Raw genomic sequence first — 24,169 nt, forward strand, 5'->3', positions numbered from 1 at the left:
CAACACTAAGAAAAGCTCCTCAAACTTGCTTTGCAAGTTTGTCATAATAACATGGAGAACTACAACTTCAGGTGTGTGTAGCATGTGATTTTCTTGTATTATATAATCAAATGGTGAAACAAAGGGGAAATAACAGAAAAAAAAGCTTGTGAATATTAGCCTAGTTTAATAGAGGCATGGAGACTTGAATCACCAAAAGCTAATGTCATATATTACATTTAGTTATTGTTTAAAATTCTGAAAGGATCATATAATTTTGAGTTGAAGGGGACCTTAAAGGTCATGTTATCCAAAATATACCTTAATAAGAATCTTTTCTACAACACCCTAAATAGTATTGTGCCAAGGAAACAGCTCTGAATTCAGATTCAAATGACCTGGATTGAAATCCTGGATCTATTACTTACTAGCTGTGTGACTATCTAGCCTTCAGTTTCTTCATCTGTAAAATCAAGAGTCTGGATTAGACAGCTTTAAATCTGTGATCACCAGAGTCTAATGAGATAATGAAAGGCATAATAAAGTCCCTAATTCCTAGTCCTCATCCCCATCTGCAGTGCCCAGCCTTCATCTCAAGTCCTTAGTATCATCTCTTATGCCTCTTTCTGTTGCCTACTGCCTATCTCCATTCTTCACTCCTAGTTCCAGCTAGTCAGCATCTAATTTTCCATCTCTTCATTCACATTACAGACTAATAACAATAATGATAACAATAATAACAACAATGTTTTATATAGGGCCTACTATGTGCCAGGTATGGTGCTAAGTGTTTTACAAGTATTATCTCATGTGATCTTCATAACAACCCTTGGAAGTAGGTGCTATTATTATACTCATTTTGCAGCCGCAGAAACTGAGGCAGAGGTGAATTGACTTGCCCAAGGTCACACAGCTAGTGTCTGAGGCTATATTTGACCCCAAGCCCATCACTCTATCCACTGTGTCCCCTAGCTGCCACTTTCTTGCACTGTACCTCTATGGTATTTGAGTGCTAGGGCATGTCTGACAGCCTGTAAGAAAAGCATTAGGGGCATAACCAGGGGTGGCTGCTGAAGCACAGAGGTACATCAGTCACTCTGATGGTGCAGAAAACTGGTACTTAGACTTTGCATGCCAGTATAGAGGTTGCCTCTTTGAATTTCTTTTATGGATCAGTTTGTATTTTAAATCACATTCTTTCCTTTTTACTCCCTTTTAAATATCATCATAATTCACATTTCTGTAGGTTGAGCTTTAAAATTTACAAAGCTCTTCCCTCCCAGCCAGTATTATCCCCATTTTATAGACAAGAAAACCAAGGCTTGGAGAAATTTTGACATGCCTAAAATCACACAATTAGTATGTAGGGGAGCCAAGATTACCCAGGTCTCCTGGTTCTAAATCCAGTACAGTTTCCAGCATGTTACACTGCATTTTATTATATAATTGAGTGAATGACTATATTTGTGAGGTAAAATGTAGCCTAAATGACATAATTCTATTTTTCTATCCATGCTTATAATTATCTACACATGTTGAGAAAAAAGTGAGATTTTTTTCACTTTATATTGCTTCCCCCATGTGATCAAAATTACCTCCCATATTGTCTCTATTTAATTTATTATTTATTTGTTGTTCATGTAATCTACTTTCCTATTCCTCAACCAAACTCAAAGTTCATGTCTATCTCAAATCAAGTGTAGGATTTCCCCAGGATTTTTCAAGTTACTTCTTATAATTCAAGCTTGGGTAAAATAACTTCTGCACAGCTACAATTTCATCTTTGTCCATGAGATTAACTGTGTAGAAATGGGCTATAGTCCCCTCTGTGCTTTCCCTTTGAGTCACTCATCATTAGAGGAATGAAGGGAGAGTAGCAACAATCTATTTCTAAAACCCTGATTTTATTATCATTACATTTGCATATGATAAGATAGAAGAGTAGAGAAACTCACTCAACCAGCAAACATTGACTGCCCATCTGCTATGCCTCAGGTACCATGTGCTAGATGTGGTAGAGCATAATGGGATGAAAAAGATATGGTCTCTGCCCTCAAAGAACTTAGTAGGGGGATTAGATATGTACACTTAAAGAGATAAATAACAATATAAGGCAGTGTCAACTTAATGTTATGATAGAGATGGAACTTGTGCTGGCCTTGCAGGATGGGCAGAGGGAGAGAATAAGCATTCTAAAAATGGAGAATTGAATCTTCATTTTTTTTTTTAGTATGAGGAGGGTAACTGAGGGTCAGGGATGGTGAATCAACTGCTCCCCCTAGAGTTTAACTGGGTTGATAGTAAAGTTTGTTTGCTATCATCAGTCAACAGGGATCTTTATTTCATCCAGATTTGCGTGAAAGGACCAAACGTTTTCAAGGGTTATCTCAAAGACAAGGAGAAGACCGATGAGGCACTAGACAAGGATGGCTGGCTTCATACTGGAGATATTGGGAAGTGGTTACCTGTATGTATTATTTGCCTACTCTTACTCCCTGAGGAGTTTAAGAAAACTTTGTGTCAACTTTGATTCCTTAGATTGTAATGAAGGAGATGGCAAGCTTGCATCTTGTTGAAATCAGAGTGAAAGAAGTTTGTGTAGATGCTATATTATCCCACTTTCCCATAGACTATAAGCTCAATTAGGGCAGGAACTGTCAATTATTTTTTCATCTTTCTATTCCCAGTATCTAGCACACTGTGCCTTGTACACAGTAGGTGCTTAAATATTTGTTGAGTTGTGCTCAAGGGAGAAGACATGAGTATGATACTGATATATATTTGGGCATATTTGCTAAGGGTCTTTCTTTGAAAAATGTCCAATCTGGGTTCTCTATGTCTCCACTGTAGCACCTGATTGTATTCAGATACCATCCCTAAATCCCTAAATCTTTGCTAAACCAACTATTGCATAACTGTTTCAATTTCTAACCAGAAAAGATTGCCAGAGTCATTCCAAACAGTAGATTAAGAGAGATTGACCCAAGGTTCTTTAATTTACCTTTATGATTGTTGATACATCCTTTATTTTACCATTTTAAAGTGCCTACTTCATTCTCTAGGGCAGGTAGGTGGCACAGAGGATAGAGAGCCAGGCCTGGAGTCAGGAAGAATCATGTTCTTGAGTTCAAATCTGGCCTCAGACATTTACTAGCTTTGTGACTCTGGGCAAGTCACTTAACCCTATTTGCCCAGTTTCCTCATCTGTAAAATGATTTGGAGAAGAAAATGACAAACCATTCCAGCATTTTTGCTAAGAAAACCCCATAAGAGATCACAAAGAGTCAGACATGACTGAAACAACTGAACAACAGCAGCAAAACAAAATTTAGTTCTCTAAGTATCTAATTTGTATTATTTTCCATTTGCAACTCACTTAGGCTATTAAACTACATACACTCTGCTTGGCTACAGTGTTTCTAAAGAGAGTGTGGAATACAGTATGTTAAACTGCACAGATAATGAGACAATCTATTGTGATTACTTGTTAATTTTTACTAAAACCATTTCCTCTTACCCACAGGCAGGTACTCTTAAAATTATTGATCGGAAAAAGCACATATTTAAACTCGCTCAAGGAGAATACATTGCTCCAGAAAAGATTGAAAACATCTACATTAGAAGTGAACCTGTAGCTCAGACTTATGTGCATGGAGACAGCTTACAGGTAATGTTTAGAATTGTTGAGTATACATCCTTATTTATCAATCTTGCTAAGGAGAAAGAGTGTTCTTAATGGTTAGAACACTCCAATAGCTGACACATAATTAGTGTGAGCTTCCCTGTCCCCCCAATCACAAAAGAAATCCTAATTCCCTGCTGTACTTCCCAAAGGTTAAAGTATTAAAAGTATTGATAAGTTCTCCTTATCAAGGGAAGAACCAGTTATTTTAGAAGTTTTTTTTAAAATGCACAATGGAGTGAAATTTAATCATTCCCAGAAGAAATGTTAAATTAGAAAACTCAGTGAAGAAACATGTAATTCTGAACTATCAGTGTGTCAGGAAGTGTCATAATTCTAATCATTTGGTGTAACCATATTCCAGTGAATTTTTTAAAAAAGTTTTATTGATGCCTTTTATTTTTACATAACAGTGATTTCTATAAATACCCACTACCACCACCACCAAATGAGACCTCCTTTATAACAAAAAGCAATTAAGAAAGACTAACAGAGCAAGACTATCTGACAGGGTATGCATCCTGTAGACTCCTCACCTTTCCACCAAAAAGAGAAAGGTGATTCCTCCCCTTTCATTAGAATGAGTCATAATTCTAATGAATTTTTACATATGATTAGAGCAACACTTTAAACAGTAGGCCTAAAGATGGTATCTAAATGCTTAAGAAAGAAAATATGAAACATTTGAAAAGTATGCATAAAGTAATACATTAAGTAATTTCTAATTATGATGCTCTTAGCACCATTAAAATTTAGAAATGGAAGGGACAAGTCAGTCATGGTCCCTTTTTTTCTCTCTCTATACTATTCACAAGGTTAGCATGATTAGAACAGAATTCTTAAATTTTTAAACTGGTTATTTGGTCTTATAAATAGATTATTTAAAAATAAGAATCACAGAAATGTTGCAATTATGGTAATTGGTTATTCAATATACTAAGAGCCTTGAGTGAAAATGCAAATTTTTTTTTTGGTATTACAGAATCATTTGACTTGCAATCCAAGATTACATTGATTAATATGTACATAAGCAAAGCCAAATTTGGACACAAGATTATGAATAGGTTTACAGTTTGACATTAAATGCCATTAAAAAGTATAAGTAATTAGATTACAAATTAATCTCATCTGTGGAATTTATTTATGGAGATGTTTCATAAATGGATGGACACATGAATTTTTCAAGAATACTAATAAATGATCCGTGTCACTTTTTAATTTTTTTAAATCTATGGGAAATGACAGGCTTTCCTGGTGGGCATTGTTGTGCCTGATCCTGAAGTCATGCCTAGTTGGGCAAAGAAGAGAGGTTTTGATGGAACGTATGCAGAGCTCTGTCAAGATAAGGTAGGTGTCTTTGGGATTCTTTTCTATGACATAGCTGCTTATTTGATGATCTAGCTAATGACAGGAGAGCAATGAAAAACTATACTTGTGAAATTTGGACTTCTTAGGAAACCTCCAAAACAATGAACTCTTAACTAGAGGGCTCATTTTCTCTAACCATCATACCCCTCCTACTTCCTATTCTCTTCTCCCCCCCCCAAAAAAATAACAACAACAAACTGTGGCTTCCCTTAGAACTTAGAAAAATCATCAATTGGAATCTCAGGGCTCAAGGTGACCTTAGAGGCCACCTGGTCTTATTTTACAGAGGGCAAAACTGAAACCCAGAAAGGGGAAGGAACTTAACCAGGGTCATACAGCTAGTCACTCTCAGGTCTTCTGATTCACATCCTAGTGCTCTTTCCAACTATTAGGTACTTTTGTTTTATAACCACTTTTAATAGTGGTGAGTTGAAAATGAAATCTGACAACTAAGTACACTTTACACAACTCAAATGGATCTATAATCTCATAGATTTGAGATTCCTCCAAAGATTCAGACTGAAACCCATTCATACCTGCCCATCCTATCAATCTTCTTGTCCATATCTTCCCATACATTTGCCACAGATGGTTCACCCAATATGCTGGAGGCTTCCATCTATTGTTCCTGACTTTGAGAGGGTTCCAGTGGAGACTCTAACTGTTCATCTCTCATCCCTCATCCTTGCCATATGACCACCCTTTCTTTTGTTCTTGTCATGCATTTACTTAATGACATCTTTTATTCCTGTTTTCCTTTAAAGTCCCTGATTGCTTATATGTGACAGCTTGCTCATGCCCACTCTTTGCCTTACCTTTGTCCTCTATGTTATGTTCATTTTTAATTCTTTAGAGGCCATTGCATTTCATGTCTTGCTACCATACAGCAATACTGGTGGAATATGAGCATTAAAAGATGGGCTTTTATTTCCATGAGAAACTTGAGTCCATTAAAAGAGTTTTGCAATGTCCCAAAGGCAATTCAGCCCACTGTTCAACTCAGGATCCAGCTGACTTTCCACTTGTAATACCTGTCCGAGATATACATACTGATGGACAAATTGTAGAAATTTTCCATTCAAATGCATACTATAATCTGGGCAGTAGACATTCTTTATGGAATTAGCCTTTCCTATGTCAACATTATACTTAAAAAATCACAGATGAAATTAAAGAAATCAAAAATTCTTATAGGCCAAAGTATAAACCATTCCTAGTAGGGAAGGAAGGAGGGAATATAATGCTAGAGAAAGCAAGAAAAAAATGTATCTTTAGCAAACAGGGCACCATAGGGCACAGAATTGCTTTGTTCACATAGTTTAGTTTCTTCCTCTATAAAATAATGGGATGGAATTAGACTAAGATCCCACCAGCTCTAAATCTTACTGACCTATGATTCACACATTTAGGATACTAAATTCATGCACTGTCCAAACACCACTAGCAGAACACTTCTGGAATTAAAAGCACAGTTAAATACTGAGGCTTGGAAGCACCAGGTCAAATGCTCATGTACCAAGAAAACCTTTAAGACACCAGACTGCCTAAAGCTTTAGTGCCTTCTTTATTCATAAACCATATGCATTCCATGGTCTAGGCTTGGGAAGGTAGAGGGCTATATTTTGAATAAATATGATAATTTGAATTTCTGTAGCATTTAAAAATGCTTGTAGAAGCAGCTAAGTGATACAGGGGATAGAGTGCTGGACCAGGACTCAGGAAGGTCTGAGTCCAAATTCAGCCTCGGACATTTACTAGCTGTGTGACCTGGACAAGTCACAACCTCTGCCACAGTTTCCTCATCTATAAAATGAGGGTAATAATAACACCTACCTTCCAGGGTTATTGTGACAACAAAATTAGGTATTTGCACATTGTTTTGCAAATCTTAGTGCACTATGTAAATGCAAATTATCATCATCATCATTACTATTATTATTTTATAAAGTAAATTCTTCAAAATGATCCTGTGAGTTAGAGAGTACAATTACTATAATTTCCATTTTACAGAAGAAGAAAATGAGGTTCAAAGAAACTAAGCTAAGACAAAGAGACATTTACACAGCTAGAAAACAAGCTGGGACTCCTACCCAGGTACTTTTGATTCTAAATTTCAGTAGTCTTTCTGCTATGCCACAGTGCAATAGAGGAAGCATGGTACAGTGGAAAAACTATTAGATTTTGAGTCAGAAGACCTAGGTCTAAAAATTGGCTCTGCCACTGGATTGCCTGTGTGACTGGGGAAATCATGTATTCTCCCTGACCCTGTTTGCTTCTATATAAATAAAAGGAGGGCACTAGATGGAATAACCTCTAATGTTTCTTCCTTGGAGACCTAAATCCATTATCCTATAGAGGTCATACATGAACCACTTCCTAAATGGCAGCTCCATTTTGTTTAAAGTATTCTCTCCATGCTCCGAAGCTGTCATGGGCAGTAGAGCAAGGGTGCAGGGAGATAAAAGAACTCTCTAGTAGTCATTGAGGAGCATTTCACATGATATCTAAAAAAAGTACTGGAGAACATGTCTATTTATTAATTGTTCTGTGAACTTTAAGCAATTTTCCATCAACTTCTGTTTAGAAACCATTCTTTCTTTCTTGAGTTTAAAATTTACGCCTGTATTTTCTTTGTAACTCAGAATTTACATGGTTCATTTTAGGAATTGAAGCAAGCTATAATGGATGATATGGTCAGATTAGGAAAAGAAAGTGGACTACATTCCTTTGAACAGGTAAAGATTATCTTTTGACTTAACAGCTTTGATGTTTACTCAGTAATAAATCATAGCTATTAGTGTTTCTCACTTAAATCTCTAACCATATTGTGGCTGCAGATTATATTTTTTTCAGTGAAGTTCTGACTTAGGCAAGTGAGTATATTGAGTGAGCCTAGAAAGGCCTTTATACAACTGTGATTTTTATATTATGATTCCTCATAAGGGCTGTGCCTTTACAAGAATTAGGGTATAACAATGCTATATTCATTACTTTTATAGTACATTGAATATTATAAATGTCTACTGTATATAGTTCACTTTTCTAGGCAATAGGGAGATAGAAAGTTTAGGTAAAATAAAAATCCTTGTCCTTAAGGAACCTTACAGTCTAGTAAGAAATAGACACAAAGGTAACTATAACACCTTGAGTCCTACTTCATTTTCATTTTCATGGGAGTCAAATATAAGAATACATGAAATTCCACAGTGGATCACATTAACGATCCTTTATTCTACCTCCATGCATGCCAAGGGATATACCCATTACGGATGTGTAGGCAGGTCCTCCATGTTAGTCCATAAAGGTAAAGTGTATCCTCAAATATCCTTGGCTTTCCTGTAATGATTTCTTATGAATTCATCATCCACTAATTTATCAGAGCCATACTTGAACCAAACCTAGCTGTAATAACATGCAAAACCACTCCAGATAGCCAAACATTTGAGATGGAAAACTCTCCAACAATGCATAATACACTTTTTACAGAACTTACTTTTATAAGTATGGATTGTACAACTTGATAATTATATGTGTGTGTAACAATTTCCATCTGATAACTAATAACTAGTTAGCAGCTCAGCAGTCATTCAAAGCACTGTTAGTTTGAAATTTGGACCTACTTCACACCTTTACATATTACTTAAGGCTCAGTTCAGTGGACAAAGGTTCACAGGATCAGAAGTCATCTAGTCTAATCTTTTTGTATTATAGATGAGAAAACTGTTAAATCACTTGCCCAGGGTCACATAGCTTAAAAGTGTCAGAGTTGAGATTTAATACAAGTCTTTCTGACTCTGAATCCACTATACCATGCTCCCATTTCTGTGACTGAAAACACCTATGATCTCCTTGTTTGGTTAATCCCAATAGACAGGTAAACCCTCAGAAACTAATCAAAATAAAAGGGAGATTATAGTATTTCTCCCACCTTCCATTCAGCATCAAAAATCAGGATTTTCTATGATGAATAACAAAGATGAAATAGGCAAGGTAAAAACTATATCCTAATCCCTACCTGCAACTGAAGGATGATTCCATACGAGCATAAAAACTAGTTTGTAGATGTAACCAGATTGTCTAGCTTATATTTGAAAATTACTTTGATTTTTAAAAGCCTTAATGAGAGATATTTAGTCACACTGATTTATTACAAGCTTACTTATATTTATTTGTGCTATGAATGTTATGTGTCCAATTCATATTAAAAGCTATATTTTGCATTTGGTTTTTAGGTTAAAGCCATTTACATACACTCTGACATGTTCTCAGTACAAAATGGCTTGCTGACACCAACACTAAAGGCTAAGAGACGAGAACTAAGAGATTACTTCAAAAAACAAATAGAAGAGCTTTATTCAACCTCTATGTGAAGTTCAAGGGCATTTCTTAACATACTGGATGGTGTAGCAATATTCCTAGTGATGCTTGAAAGTGTGGTCAAAATGATGCAGTTGAAAGTGACTAAGCACTTGACCTTATGACTGAGCCTTTTCGTGTTTCGAGAACTCTTTAACAATATTTTCTCTATCATCACCAAGCACCATATATTTTTATTGAACTGACATTGTAACAGGCTGCTACAAATATGGCATATGGCAATGTAAAGACATCAAGACATCATCTCCAGTATGGTATACCACTAAAATTAATATATGTGTATAAAATCTCAATGATCAGAGAAATCCTATTAAATATGGAGGGAAAAAAACATAATTGAATTATTCTATAATTATTTGCAAGCTAGTCACAAGATGAAGTATTTACCTAGACAATGTTGGTCTACCTCATTTAATAATTGATACTCAAAAATCACAGTTAAGTCTGGCCTAAAAATTTAGATTGATTGTTACAATAAATCTTATTGAAGGCAGAAGCCAGCTTCCAGATTTGGAAGAACTTCAGTGTCTCTCAACATTATCTAATCCTTATTGATATGACCATCAACACACATTTCAGGCCAAGGAGCAAGTCATCACTGTTTCATGCTTAGTCATAGTCATGAGAAAAATACAGAACCAGCCAAGGTAAACTATACAGGGATTGCTCAGAAAGATGAATATTACAAACATATTTCCAGGATGATATCTGCATATTCATGGACTTTCAAGTGGCACAAACTCTAGAAGGTTACATTTTCTGACTCTCCAAAAGACCCTGTGAGGAAGACTTGAGGAAAGCAACAAAACAACTTACTTCTCAGGATAGAACACTGTTAGTATAAATAAGCTAGCTCCCTGCTAGAATATTTCAGTTATCTACTCTGAAACTGTGAATGCTAACACTAGCAAGCCCAATTAGATGAACATTTCTATATAGCCATAGAATAGGACAGAACCTGGATCTGGCCCATCACAGAGAAATCTGCAAAAACACTCACTTGCTTGAGATAAAAAGAGATCTTTGGTTCCTTATTCCTAGAGGATGGGGTGCTCCCCAAAGGTAATATGGTTCCATGTCCCATGTAGTTCTGGGTAAAGAGTTCAACAAGCTTCTGCAAATTGCAACTGAAAAAACACCATGATACAGCTTGGAGTATGGAAATGTGCTCACCTATCTCTTAATATCTTTGAATAGCTTTAAAAATGAAAGACCATTTTTCTCATGTTATGGCTACTACATATGTCTTTCTTTGCTGCAACGGGAAAGAAAATGTTCTCTACATGGATATCATCAATTTCATACAACAGAAACCGAGTTATAATGAAAAGCAATCAAATTAGACAACTATCATTCTGCTTCTGGAAAGTTTAGAACTTCAAGGAAGAGAGGACATTATTTCCCTATTAGAGATTTTGTTGCAGGAAGCCAAAGTGCTGAGTGATTCAACAACCAAGCAACCAGAGATGCTCCTTTTGGCCAGAGAGGATCCTAGCATTTTGTAAATAAATAAATGCGGTCACTTAGAAACTAAATACATATGTGGACCTGCTTGATGAATGCCTTCTGGAACAACAATCTTGCATTTGTTTTTCAGTCAAAGACTGGAATGGGCTAAAGCTTCAATCTAAAAAAACTAATGTATGTATCTTATCTGTCACATACTTTAACATGTCTCTCAAATTCCATTGCATGCTTTTGCAAGTTTAATAAACTGAATGAATAAACTAGCTACATGCAGACTGGCAAATTACATTTCTGGATAAGAAATATTCAAAGTGTAAAAAAAAAAAAAGATTGCATCTATATTTCATTGATTTTTCTTTACATAGAATTTGACTAACCAAATGCTGAATTCATTGTTTGTCTGATAACTGATGCAATTTTATAGGCAAATGACATGTTTCTTAATTAAACAGAAATGAAAAAGAAGCACTTTCCATTGTTCTTCCACTGTGGTATGAACTTCATTATTTACCTTTATTTCCAAAAGAATCTTACATGAGCAAAGAGTGCAAAAGTATTTTTGTACAAATGAGAGAAACCATATTTTTATCTGACTTGTGCCCTGTACCAGCTAACTTCAGTCATTTATCAGTAAAAATTTAATCAGTTTTCTCTCACTTAAAAGATCTACTGTTTCTTGTCTTTCCTGAATAATAGAAATGATCACATATGACTACAGAGTGAGAGTAGTTAGCAAGCCCAAGTTGAAATGAATGGCATGGGTCCTAAATATGTTGCATGTTACATTAATAAGTTCTTATCCATTAATACTACCTAATTTACTAATGGAAGACAATCAAGGTAACATTTCCTTAGTGCAAATTTTGCATCCACAAATCAGCATTCTTTATTTAGACAGAAAAAGGTGAATTGTTTGAATAGGCAAGACAGGAAAAAGCCATACTGGAAACATTAAACCATCCCTAAACAGATTCACATTAATTTAATTAGTCCCTTAGACCTCACTAACTGTGGTAGTATAAAACCACAGTGTTCCTGTTCAACTAGCAGGGATTTACCTGGTCTTACAGAAAAGCATATTCAGCCTTTTAGCTTGCTTTTCATTCAAAACATGCTTATTATACCCATCATTTGCTGAAGTTGTGAATTTCTAGTATTCTCTTACAGTACCACGGATACTATCAAATACAATTTGCACTATTTCTATTCACTTTGGCCACAAAGGGTATCTTGTTGGTCCACATTCAGACATTCAGGATGATTCCAACAAACCAAGAAAATACACATAGCATCCCATGTCAGTTATATGCAAGCTGTCTTGCAAGCTGCCATATGCTAAAAACCACAAAATAAACAGCAAATTCCCATAACTTGAATAAATCACTTTGGGGTCCTAAACTTACAGAATTGTAAAAAACAAACAAAAAAACCCATCTTTTTTCATTACAAATGTGAATTTTTTACATATAAAATTCTTACTGGATAATAATAGTTTTAGCAGCTCAATGTCCACACCTTGGATTTGATTTTACTATATGTGTATATATAGAGAGAAAAAAATGACATTTTTTCTGCTGTGAAGAAAAATTAACTTATTAACTTTTATTTTCCATGTGAGTAAAGCATACATTTTTGATCTATTTGTATCGAATATATAACCCTATAAGAGATGAATGTAAAGAAAGGAGAAAAGTACTATTTTTGAATGAACCAGGACCACTTAAGAACTTATTTATTCCTCAGGAAAAAGAACTGATGAAGATCCTCCCATATGATTAATATCTATTCTTATATCTAAGTTGGTTATATTTCTTTTACTTATTTTTATTGTAAAGTAACATTTCTATGGAAATAAAAGAGGATACTGGTTGTCCAAAGAGTTCATCCATTTATATTGCATAGTCTTTACTATGACATTTCAATTTATTGCAACCAGTATGGGATTAAAGTTTAAGAATGAAATATACCAGAAATGAGATTCTTCTGTTAAAACTCCTTAGTAGTGAAAATAAAGAAAAGGCATGTAAGCACTTTGAATATGAATCTCTGTAATATTGGTCCTAGTAGAAAAAGTTTTCATGATGGTAACAGTGGCTTTTAAATCTTTCACTTGACTGATTATTTTGACTTTTCTTTTTTAATAATCAGAACAATTTTTTTTAAAAAAGGCATTTTTTGAAGTGTTGCTTATTCTAATTTTACATTTTTTAAAGTGAGGGGATTAAAATATTACGCATATGTATAAGTGTCTTAATTGTAATAACCTTTTCAGTTTTGTTATACTAGCATGTATATTTAGAATATAAAATGCATTTATGAAAACTTTTGTAAAGAAATAAATTCCAATTTTCAAAGTTACTCATATTCATTTTGAATGAGCTGTAAGAAACATTTTTCCTTTTTTGTAACATGTTATTATATTTTTCACGTGATCAATAATAAGTCAATCAGAATTTGTAACTAACCTTAACTTGCTATAAACCCAGTTCATCTGTGGCATAAATTTAAGGCTTCATCGCTTCCTTACTCCAAGCAAAATTTTGCTAAGGCATCTCCCTCCATACTTTCTGTTGTAGAAAAACTCTACAATTCATTGTTTTGTAGTAGAAGTCAGAGAGAAGCTTTATTCCAATTCTTATTATGATTTTTATTACAAGCCATGATAAGGGAGTCTGACTGACTGCTAGAGTTCCCTCTTAAGTAAGGGGGCTCTGCTTATATGCCTTTTCTTACCAGCATATATAGAATAAAAGGAAGACATAAAATGAAAAGCAGTTGGTACAGGTCACATGCTTTCTACAGATGGCCTTGGAAATGAGACAGAGATGTTTAGTTCTTTCAAGAAGAAAGAGAAGAGGCTTGTAGAACAGGGTAACTTTCCTTCCCTCTGTGGTCAGACTAACAGGCAGCCTAGGATAGAGGTAAATCCCAGAGAGAAGTAGATATGCCTATTCATTTTGTCTTGAAATGAAGGCTACTTTAAAAATGGAGACATGTCAGCAGAAGGTGAATGCAATGTCCGTCTCTTTGAGCCCCACACACTATTAGAGCTATTTAGAAGATAATTCTTAGTCTTGGAATCAAACTAGTCGAAACTTATAAAAATATTATGTTCATTGAATGAACAAGCACATATTAATCACCTACTGTGTGTTAGGCACTTTACTAGGTGCTAGGGATATAAAGACAAAAATTAAATAGTTCCTGCCCTCCAAGAGCTAACATTCTGTTGGGGGAGATGATGTGTATGTATAAGTGCAAAATACACACAAAAGAACAAGATACTTGTTTAAGGGAAAGCACTGATGGTTGGGAGAGTCAGGAAAGACCTCATATCAGAATGCTTCAACTGAACTTTGAAGGAAACTAGTGAAGTTTCTATTTGGGTGGTCAATGAACAACATGCCTATGATTTATGCCATTATTTTAATTACATGTGTTGATTTTTTTCATGCCTTCATGTAATCTAATCTATATGAGTAAATATACTCCTTCCACCCATGCAGGTCACAGTTCTTTCATGCCTTTTAACCCTATAAAATTCTTATCAATCTTTCCAAAACTGCTCGTAAAGAATGAACCCAAGATGCCTGGATGTCTTCCTCTGATTCTTTAAATATTTCAAGGATACCACCATGGTCTCTCATTCTTACTGTGTGATTAGTTCATACCAAACCAATCTGAGTTGGTGAAACCAGGGAATACTATGGGCATCAGCCATCCTATCTGTTCTTTCTGAATTTCTGAGCAGCTATTGACAATCACCACATAGTTCCACCCTCAAAGAAGTGGTATCTCCTCTCACTTCTATCATCTGATGAAGTGTGTGGATTTATATCTCCACCAAAATACTCTATTCTAAGCCTCCATCTCCTGGCTACTCCCATTTTCTTCATTGGTAAATTCTTCACCTATGTCATAAAGGCCATTAATTTATAAAACTTTTAATGAAAGCAACAAATTAAACACAAGCATGTCAATATCAAATCAAGAACATAGTATAACACAAAGACTTTCATTCAGTTCCTAAACTTGGTTGAGCCCAAAGTCAGAAAAAAATTTTTTAAACTGGTGTTAAGTATTCCTACTCCAAGCTGTGATTTCCTATGCTGAGACCTGGGTCATGAGATGGCAGGGAATCAGTATTTGGTTAAAAATACTTAGGTCTTCAGCACAAGAAGAAAAGTGTCAGTCACACTATATAGGCTGAATACTAGATTTCTCAGTAGTCATTCTAAGAGCTGCAGAAGCCAAAATCTCACCTCACAGTTTCTCCTCAACTTATCTCTATGCTACTGATCAGCATTAGAAACATTGTCAGACTTTAATCTGTCCTTGGACTGCCACCACCACCACTCTAGTACAAAAAGGTATGTTGATAAAATGTTCCAGAGGCTGTGCTATCATAAATCTTGATTTCACAATGGGCAAGGTGTCTGGGATGGCCTCAGTTTACATTCACACACATCCTTGCCTCCAACATTCCTCCACGAGTTCTGTTCCCAGAGACCTCTGAGGGTTGCATGCAGGCTCCCTGGAAACAAACTTTTAGGATTCGTGGTCTCCAAATGCTTGTGAATGAATGAAAAAAAATTATTAAGAGCTTATTATTTATTAAGTGCTAGGCACTATGCTAAGCACTCTGAATATAAATGCAAAAGTGAAACAGTCCTGCCCTCAAGGAACTTACATTCCAATTGGAGGAAATAACATACATGGGGAAGTGATGGTCAGGGAGAAGAGTTATGGTCTGGGAAGTCAAAGGACTAGTAATAACAGTAATAATAATAGTAATAGCTAAACTTCTATTGCAAATTTTAAGGTTTGCAAAATGTTTTACATATGCTATCTCATTTGATCCTTACAACAACCATTCAGAATTGATCTGAATGGAAGCCAATTGATACATCCTTTCCAGAATGATGGTAGTATTGATTTCATTACTCAGAGGTGAAAGGGGACAGTGGGGATAAGTAGTCCAAGGAAAGAAAGCAAATAACAGGCAACAGAGGTATTTTGCATTGGTAATATACTGCCCTCTGCTTTTAGCTAGAATACATTTTTTCCCATTGCCCTGCAGTCAGCTGTATTTGTAATTCATCTGAGAAGGTGGTGTTCTATAAACCACAGTTATGAAGCTTCATTAGGAGAATATTGATAATAAACATATGGGCTTTTGCTGTAGCAAACAGCTTAAGATTGATGAAAGTAGTGAACATTTCCCCAAACCATGATCTCGCCTAATCTTTTCCTATTCTATTCTGGGCCAGCTGATTATCTATTTGCATTACTCTATCTATTTGCATTACTCTATGCTTCTTGAATCTCCTAAAATGGAGAGATTTCCTTTGCTATTACTCATGACACTGGGTCACTGTTTGGGTAAATCGGCATAAAAATTCCTTTGACAATTTTTTAAAATTTTTACTTAATTGACTCTATCAATATCCCCAAAGTGGCTTCCCAGAATTCACTTCCTCCTTAGCTGCTATCTCCTGAAGCTCTTCCACAGAGATTACAGATACTATTACTCTATCTTTAAAAGCTAATGGAATGTTGTCAAAAGGTTGAAGATAGTAACACTTATTCTATAAGGAGTTTTTTCATAGAGTAAGAGAAAGTATGTGAATTTATCTTGAGAGTGCATGTGTAAGTTTATCTTGATCTATAAAAGATCTCTGGAGAAGAAAAGTAGAAATGTTTCAGCAGAAATATATTATTATAACTATATTAAAACTTTTTAAAATGAAGAAACATTATAAAAAGAATTCTATGAAGAGTCTGTGAGGATCTGTTGACTACAATGATCTGTTTCCTGTAATGATTCAAGAGAAGGCACATAAAAAGGACTAACATTATTTCCTGAGAATAAATTTAACTTATTTTGAGGAAAAATATAAAGAATATTCTTAAAAGATTTTAACCAGTATCTGGGATGAACTGAATGGTGAAATTTTGTTTTCTTGAGTAAAGAGAAGTCATTTGCAATTAAAGTTTGAGTTTGAGACATCTGGGTCACATCACCAACAAGATAGAAGGTTAGATAATCTTTCCAATTTGCACAAACTCTCAGACCTCTCCAAAATAAGATGTGTGTTCAAATGATAAAGCAACTTCATCTTTCTCCATGATCTAAGACACCAAGAACCTAACAAGGCAAAAACCATGAACTAACAAAGAAATCTAATGCCTACCTTGTAACAAGCACTCTCAATATTTCTCCTCCATCACTCATAATGCCCAGGCTGCAGAAGCCTAGCCACCATCTTGCAAAAGAACTCAACTCTACTCCCTTCTACTTCCTCCCGGTGCTACAGAAAACCAAGAGATAGAAACTTGCTCTGTCAGGGACAGCAGCACAGCAGCACTCTGTATTACAGAGCCCAGCTAGAGATCTGAGGAACAAAGGAAACTGAAGCAGGACATGTAGGGGGTGGGGGAGGGAAGCTGTGGAGCATTCCACTAAGCCTGAAGGAAAAGAGCCCAGCAGCTAGATGGGCCCAGTTTTATTCCTCCAGAAGTCACTTAGAGCAAAGACTGAAGTTGATGAACCCTGCATTGTCCAACTTGGAATGAAGCTGGGGTGGTTTGGCAATCCAGCCCCATGAAAACTGCTATCAAAAGAGAGGTAGTCATAAAGTGAGCAATAGGGGGAAATAAGGGGGAAAGACTGAAACTACCAAAAATCTCAGAAGGAAGAAAATTGAATTAAAGGTCTTGAGCATAATCAGATAATTCAACAGAGAAGATATTATAACAAAAGAGAATATAACACCCAGACCAGCCAAATGAGTCCTGACATCTGTGAATAAATACTGCAAAACAAATGAAAATTATTAACACCTGATGAGGCAAAGGGCCATGTGGATTCCCAAGAGAGTACAGACCACAGCAGGATGTTCCTAAATTGTTTAAAGAGAAATAAAAACTATTCAAGTAGAAGTTATAACTTACACAGCAGAAATAATCAGTAGAATAAAAATATTTGAGCCCTCAACAGTAAGTCTTACCAAAGAATTAAAAGAGAGAACAATTGGTTGGAAATTCAAATACACAGAAGTGCTTCTCTTTTTAAACAGAGAAGCAAAAAGCAATAATGTTAAAAGAGAACGTGATCTCTCTATAAGCAAAATATATTGATCTCAAAGGCTGTAGCAACTACTTAAGTTGCATGTATCCCAAAAGATGACAGAGTAAAAATTCTCTAACACCATTACAAAAAAGATAATACAAGAAAACTGTCCAGAATTTCTGAGCACAGAAAGCAAAGTGCCATTTGAAAAAAAATTCCTGGATTTCCTCCAGGAAAAAAAAATCCTGCATTGCAAACTTCAAGACATATAGTGGTTAAGTTGAACAATTGCAATGACAAACAATAAATTATGCAATTTGCTAAGAGAAAAACCTTCACATATAAAGGAAATGAAATTCTAATAACACAACATTGCCAGAAAAACTAGAGCTGAAAGACTTACATTGTCTTCTTAAAGAAACTGCAAAAGAATATATGCACTTTTTAACTAGGTATAGTGACTAGAACACTGGACCTGCAGTCAAGAAGACTTGTGTTCAAATTTAGCCTCAGACATTTACTAGTTTGGCAAGTCACTTAATCATTTTCGCCTCAGGTTCCTTATCTGTAAAATATGGATAATAATACTATCTACTCCACAGAGTTGTTGCAAGGATAAAATGAGATAATATTTGTTGTGAAGATAAAATGAGAAATTTGTAAAATGCTTTGCAAATCTTAATGTGCTTTTAAAAATCTAGTTATTGCTATTATTATTACTGTTATTGTTCTTATTAATTTCTCAGCACCACATGAAACTTAAAAAAAAACAAAACTGACCAAGCATTAAGACACAGAGATAAAGGAAGAAATAGAAAATACATCCTCTACATAGTTTAACACAATAAGAATAGTGATCAATTCAGGAAGCACCAACAAAAGACACACCCAAATGGAGACTTAATAATGAAATTCTAAGTAATGATTAGGTCAAAAAACAAATCAAAGAAAGAACTAGTATTTATGTGAAAGAAAAGGAAAATGATGAAATAATATATCAAAATTTCAAAGATTCAACTAAAGCAATCCTCCGGCAGGAACAATCACATCCCTAACAAATATACATCAACAAAACAGAAAAGAAAAGGATTAGCAAATTGAATACAGACTTTAAAAATGTAGAAAGTCAACAAATAAACTCAAAATGATCATGAAAGAGAAGGCATTAAAAATTAGAGATAAATTGAAAACAAAAAATAGCCTGTAGAAATGATTACTAAAACTAAATGCTGGTTCCTTTAAAAAAAAAAAAACTAAGAAAAGTTGATGTAACTTTAATCAATCTGAATAAAAAGAGGGCAGAAAATCAAATCAATAAAACAGTAAACAAGGTGAAATCACAACAAAACCAGAAGAAACAAAAATAATTATTAGGACCTGTACACAGACATTTACGAACAGAGCTGAAAACACAAAAGAGATAGAGGAATGCCTTCAAAATATAAACTACCCAAATTAAAAGAAGATTGAATAGAGTTCTTAAATAATCCAATCCAGAAAAGGAAATAGAACTAGTTGTAAGAGAACTACCCAGGGGTGGGGTGGGAACAGGTCATGAGGGATTCACAGAAGAATTGTACTAAACTCTTAAAAAAAATTATTCTCAAAAACTGAAAAAGAAAGCACCCTATCAGATTCCTTTTATGTGACAAAAGTTTAATGTCTAAGCCAGGAAAGAATAAAGCACAGGAGAACCATTAACCAATATCATTAAATGAGTGTAGACTGGAAATTTTTAAATAAAATTATGTCAAACAAGCAACAGTAATTCATCCAAGGAAATATCACCTAATCCCAGGTGTGAGGATCAAATGAGATAATAATTGTAAAGCACATAGCACAGTGCCTGTCACATATTAAGTCTATATAAATGTTTGCTATGTAGCTAGTAAAAAATTATGCTGAGGCACAGTTTTCTCCGAGGCAAAATATTTTAATAACAGTGACTAGTATACTGTTAGTAAAATAGTTGCACTGGCACTCAGCAAAAGCCAACGCCCTAAGCATGATCAGTTTATTAGTTAGGTTAGCAGTAACTAATAAATTGGGTCAATGGCCTTTCTCCTGATGACCAGAGACCCAGAGTGAGGACTGACAAAGTCTTTTAAACCTAGTTGTGTCTTCTTTCTGATTAGCCTGATTCATCATTTGAATCTCCCCAGGCAAGGCTAGACAATCCCAATTGGCAAGCATTTTAATGAGGTGGGTTGAGTTATTTCAACTCTTCCCTAATTACTTCAGGTTGGGAGGTGGTAATAATCCTCAGTCTGTAACTGGAGGAAGGTAGGCTGACCTTCAGGTGTACATCCCTCTCCGCAACTTTTTGTCGTTTGTTATTGTTCTGTATTTTTCAGTACTGTCTTGACTCTTTGTTGACCCCATTTGGGGTTTTCTTGACAAAGCTACTGGAGTTGTTTGCCATTTTCTTCTCCAAACCATTTTACAGATGAAGATACTGAGGCACACAGGGTTAAGTGACCTGCCCAAGGTCACAAAGCTAGCAAGTGTCTGAGTCCAGACTTTAACTCAAGAAAATGAGCCTTCCTGACCCCTGGCCTAGCACTCTATCTACTGCACTATCTAGCTTCTCTGACACTTAAGGAATGCCCTGCTTTATGAGACGCAGCTGCCTCTAGCAATCTTAGCTAGAAAAACAAAAACCATCTCAATCAAGTTCCCCCTCCCAGCTTGACTTCCCCCTTGGAGACCAAGTCACCCCCAACTTTGAAAAGGAGAAGCAAGGATGGTAGAGTAAATCCTTAGGGAAGGCCTAGCCCAAGCTGGTTCTCTGTTTATAGGCAAAGATAAGCAACGATCCCACTTGGAAGGGTGTAGCCCTAGGTGGTTAAAGAACAGATGCATTACAGGCTGGGAGTGATCAAGCCCTTTAGTAGCTGCCTGGTGAGCTAGACTGAGAAGTGGGGTCTGATGAAATGGGGGAAAGGATGGATTGCAGAGAAATATAATATAGCATAATGCTAATTTTCCTCAACAATTTTATGCCCATAGTTAATTATCCAGTAATTGTCAGTGTGAAAATCCACCACCTCACAACTCCTTTCCTAGCCTAATTTGTCAGATCATCACCTCAGACCTAGCATGGCTATCTCCCAAGTTTCTTTTCCAGACCCTCATCTTTCCTCTAATCCCACCCTCTCCCTTGGTCCTCTGCTCAAATCTGGGTGTGTTTAATAATCAACTATGCCCATGACTCCCAAATCCTTCTCCAGCACAGTGCTCTGCATGTACTATTCTAAGCTTGTAGCAAATAGATGTTAAATAGAATTGAATCCTACCTTAACAGTGGGCTGAACATCAGTTGTTCACTACCTGGGTCTCCACCCAGAATTGCCGTGAGTATCTCAAACCCTACACACCCAAGTCAAAAATCAATCTATTTCCACCCTACAATCACTCTCCTTTCCACAGGGTCACATTTTTTTTGGCTGTCCCAAGGTGTGAAGTGCCTTTAGCTTCCTGGCCAGGGACTAAGGCTCTTCTGGAACCCCCTGGGGAAGGGGGAGGGGACGCTGGGGGGAGGGGGAAGGGGAGAGTCCCAGTTTGGGCCTGAGGGTAGTGGAGGCTGGTGCTGAGGGGGTGGGTGGACAGCTGGGCCTTTAGGTGGAGCTCCAGACGGCTCCTCCCAGGCTTCGCAGGACCCAGGCCTGACGCAGTGGAGACTCCGAGCGGTCCTGCCTGGAGCCGCCCCGGAGCCTGCCATGTGGCCGCAGCGCACGTACGGCCGGCGCCCGCGGTGGCCGGGCGGGAGGCTAAATCACACCCCGCCGCCGCCTGGGCCCAGTCACGGCCTCTCGGAGCCCCAGCCCCGCGACGCGCCCGTCCGAGGTAGGTCCGCCCTCCCCCAGGGAGGAAGGAAAGAGGCCACCGCCTGACTCCGTGAGGCAGGAAGCCGGACCTTCGTGAGGAAGGCCCGCAGCAATGCCCAGGAACCCGGGAGAAGGCCGCTGGCCTGCGGAGGAAGGCGGGAGCGACTTGGCCCTGCCGCCGCCGGCCAAGCCACTGCCCCCGGCACTGCCCAAGCAGTCTTCCTTCCCCTCTTTTCACCTCCCACTCCTCCCCCCCCCCTCCTTCTCAGTCTCCCTGCTTCTCCCTTTTCATTTTCTCCTCTCATCACCTTTCCTTCTTCTATCCCTCCCTTTTCTCCTGCCTTTCTTCCTTCCTTTGTCTTCTTTGGCTTCTTTCTCCTCATCCCCACTCTTTCAATCCTCTTTTTTCTATCTTCTTATTTATCTTGGATATCAGTTTTCTGCTAGCCATTTTTGTTTGGTGATTTCCATTGCCACGGTCATTCTTGGCCAAGTAACAAAAGCAAAGTATGAAAACTCTGCTTTCTCTCAGTTGTTGGTTACCATCATCCTTCCTACCCTTAGTAATAATCCTATCCCTTCTCTTACCCTTTTCTTTTCCTCAGGTTATCTAACAAGACTCCATTTTTTGTCCTTTCCTTTCCTTGTTCCTCTTAGCTCTATGTCATACTTTTCTTCTTTCTTTAACTTCTTCGAGATATAGGCCTAGTTGTATTATCTGTGGGTGAAAAGGTGTGTACAGTTTATTGCCTTCAATCAATCAATATTTGTTAAGCATCTCCTATGTACTAAGTGCTCAGGATAGAGGCAAAAAGAGGCAAAAAGCAATCCCTGCTGTCCAAAAACTTACAATCTAATTGGGGAGACAATGTGCAAACAAATATATACAAAGCAAGTTATATACAGGGTAAACAGGAAATAATTTACAGAAAGAAAGGCACTGGAATTAAGAGGGGTTGGGGAAAGCTTCCTATAGAAGGTAGGATTGTAGTTGAAATTTAAAGATAGCCAATCTGGTAAATAGTGTCAATTGGACCAGAACTGGTCTCTAACCTGGAAATGACTAGAGCCAAAAAGAGCAGGCTAGAGGTAAGTGTGTCAGGGATTAAACAGAAATTTAATTAATTTCAGAGTGAGGAAAACCCTTGCAAGTAGAAAACCTCCTGACTTCTGGAAGGCCTTAACATACTGGGGCAAGGCAGTGCTTTATATACATAAAAAAAAACACAAGCGAGGGGCAGCTGGGTGGTGCAGTGGATAGAGCACTGGCCCTGGATTCAGGAGGACCTGAATTCAGGTCCGGCCTCGGACACATGACACTTGCTGGCTGTGTGACCCTGGGCAAGTCACTTGACCCCATTGCCTTGCAAAAAAAAAACACACACACACACAAGTGAGCTGGACCATGACATAATCATTCTTAGGTCTTGAGTAGCAGTTCCCATGGCAGGCTCATACATGGACAATGCAGGCATTCCTGGGTTCTGTAGGAACAATCTCCAAATTGATTATCTCACAGTGGGGTACAGAACCAGAGTTAGCATAGTGGGAAGAGGAGTGCAGTTCTTGTTTTGGTTCATTTAACTGTTACAAGAAACAGGGATTGTGAACAATATCAGGAGGCCTAATGCATGGCTTTAGGCTGCAGCATGTTGGCTCTCAAGTCCCAGGGAAACTAGGGGCAATGAACAGCTGATACTGGTCAAAGCAATACACTTTGCCAGAGGGTGAGATCATCCATAACAAAGAATTATTGTTATGCCAAGTTTAGGGCACAGCCTGCTTGCTGGGCCCAGGAAACTGGGTGTCTCCAAATACCTTGACAATAAAATGGAGGGAGAATTTGGCTATCTTTAAATCTCAACTACGATCCCACCTTCTATAGGAAGCCTTCCCCAACCCCCTCTTAATTCCAATGCCTTCCTTCTGTAAAGTGGCCGGGGGAGCCAGAGAAAATGCCCAGAACCAAGAGATGGAGTGGCTTGTTCCTGGAGCAGCTTGGAGGCCATGTCACTGGATTTAAGAAAACATGTTGGGGAATAGGGTGTAAAATGACTGGAAAAGTAGGTAGTCTAGGTTATAAAGGGCTTTGAATGCCAAACAAGCATTTTATATTTGCTTGTGGAGGAAATAAAGAGACACTGGAGAGAAATCCAGGATGGCTCCTAGTGACAAGCCTGAGGGACTAAGAGGATGATTTTGCCCTGTATAATAATAGGAAAGGCAGGAAGGGGAGAAGAGACGGTTTTAGGGGAAGGAAGTGAGTTTAAGAGCGTACTTGAACATGCAGTTTGAGATGTCAGAAAGGCAATTGGAGATAAGGGATCAGAGGTTAGCCAAGAGATTGAGGCAGGAAAGGTAGATGTGAGAATCATCAGCATAGAGGCGGTAATTAAA

General features: G+C 37.1%; 2 protein-coding genes across 3 annotated transcripts in view; both read left to right on the forward strand.

Annotated features, from left to right (window-relative positions):
* ACSL6 (acyl-CoA synthetase long chain family member 6) overlaps positions 1 to 13,013 on the forward strand; it is a 72,918-nt gene extending 59,905 nt beyond the window's left edge. For both annotated transcript variants that reach the window (XM_027848954.1, XM_027848955.1), the window contains 5 exons: positions 2,330 to 2,446; positions 3,503 to 3,646; positions 4,907 to 5,008; positions 7,693 to 7,764; positions 9,262 to 13,013. In XM_027848954.1, the coding sequence (XP_027704755.1) occupies positions 2,330 to 2,446; positions 3,503 to 3,646; positions 4,907 to 5,008; positions 7,693 to 7,764; positions 9,262 to 9,399 (573 nt within the window). In that variant the 3' untranslated portion in view covers positions 9,400 to 13,013. The remainder of the gene's footprint in view (positions 1 to 2,329; positions 2,447 to 3,502; positions 3,647 to 4,906; positions 5,009 to 7,692; positions 7,765 to 9,261) is intronic.
* Positions 13,014 to 21,664: 8,651 nt separating this feature from the next.
* The window catches only part of MEIKIN (meiotic kinetochore factor), a 153,181-nt gene continuing 150,676 nt past the window's right edge, over positions 21,665 to 24,169 (forward strand). The window contains exon 1 of the mRNA XM_027849027.1: positions 21,665 to 21,791. Coding sequence (XP_027704828.1) covers positions 21,665 to 21,791 — 127 coding nt within the window. The remainder of the gene's footprint in view (positions 21,792 to 24,169) is intronic.

Source organism: Vombatus ursinus, unplaced genomic scaffold (genome assembly GCF_900497805.2).
Source record: "Vombatus ursinus unplaced genomic scaffold, bare-nosed wombat genome assembly UNPS02007284.1, whole genome shotgun sequence".
Classification (NCBI taxonomy): Eukaryota; Metazoa; Chordata; class Mammalia; order Diprotodontia; family Vombatidae; genus Vombatus; species Vombatus ursinus.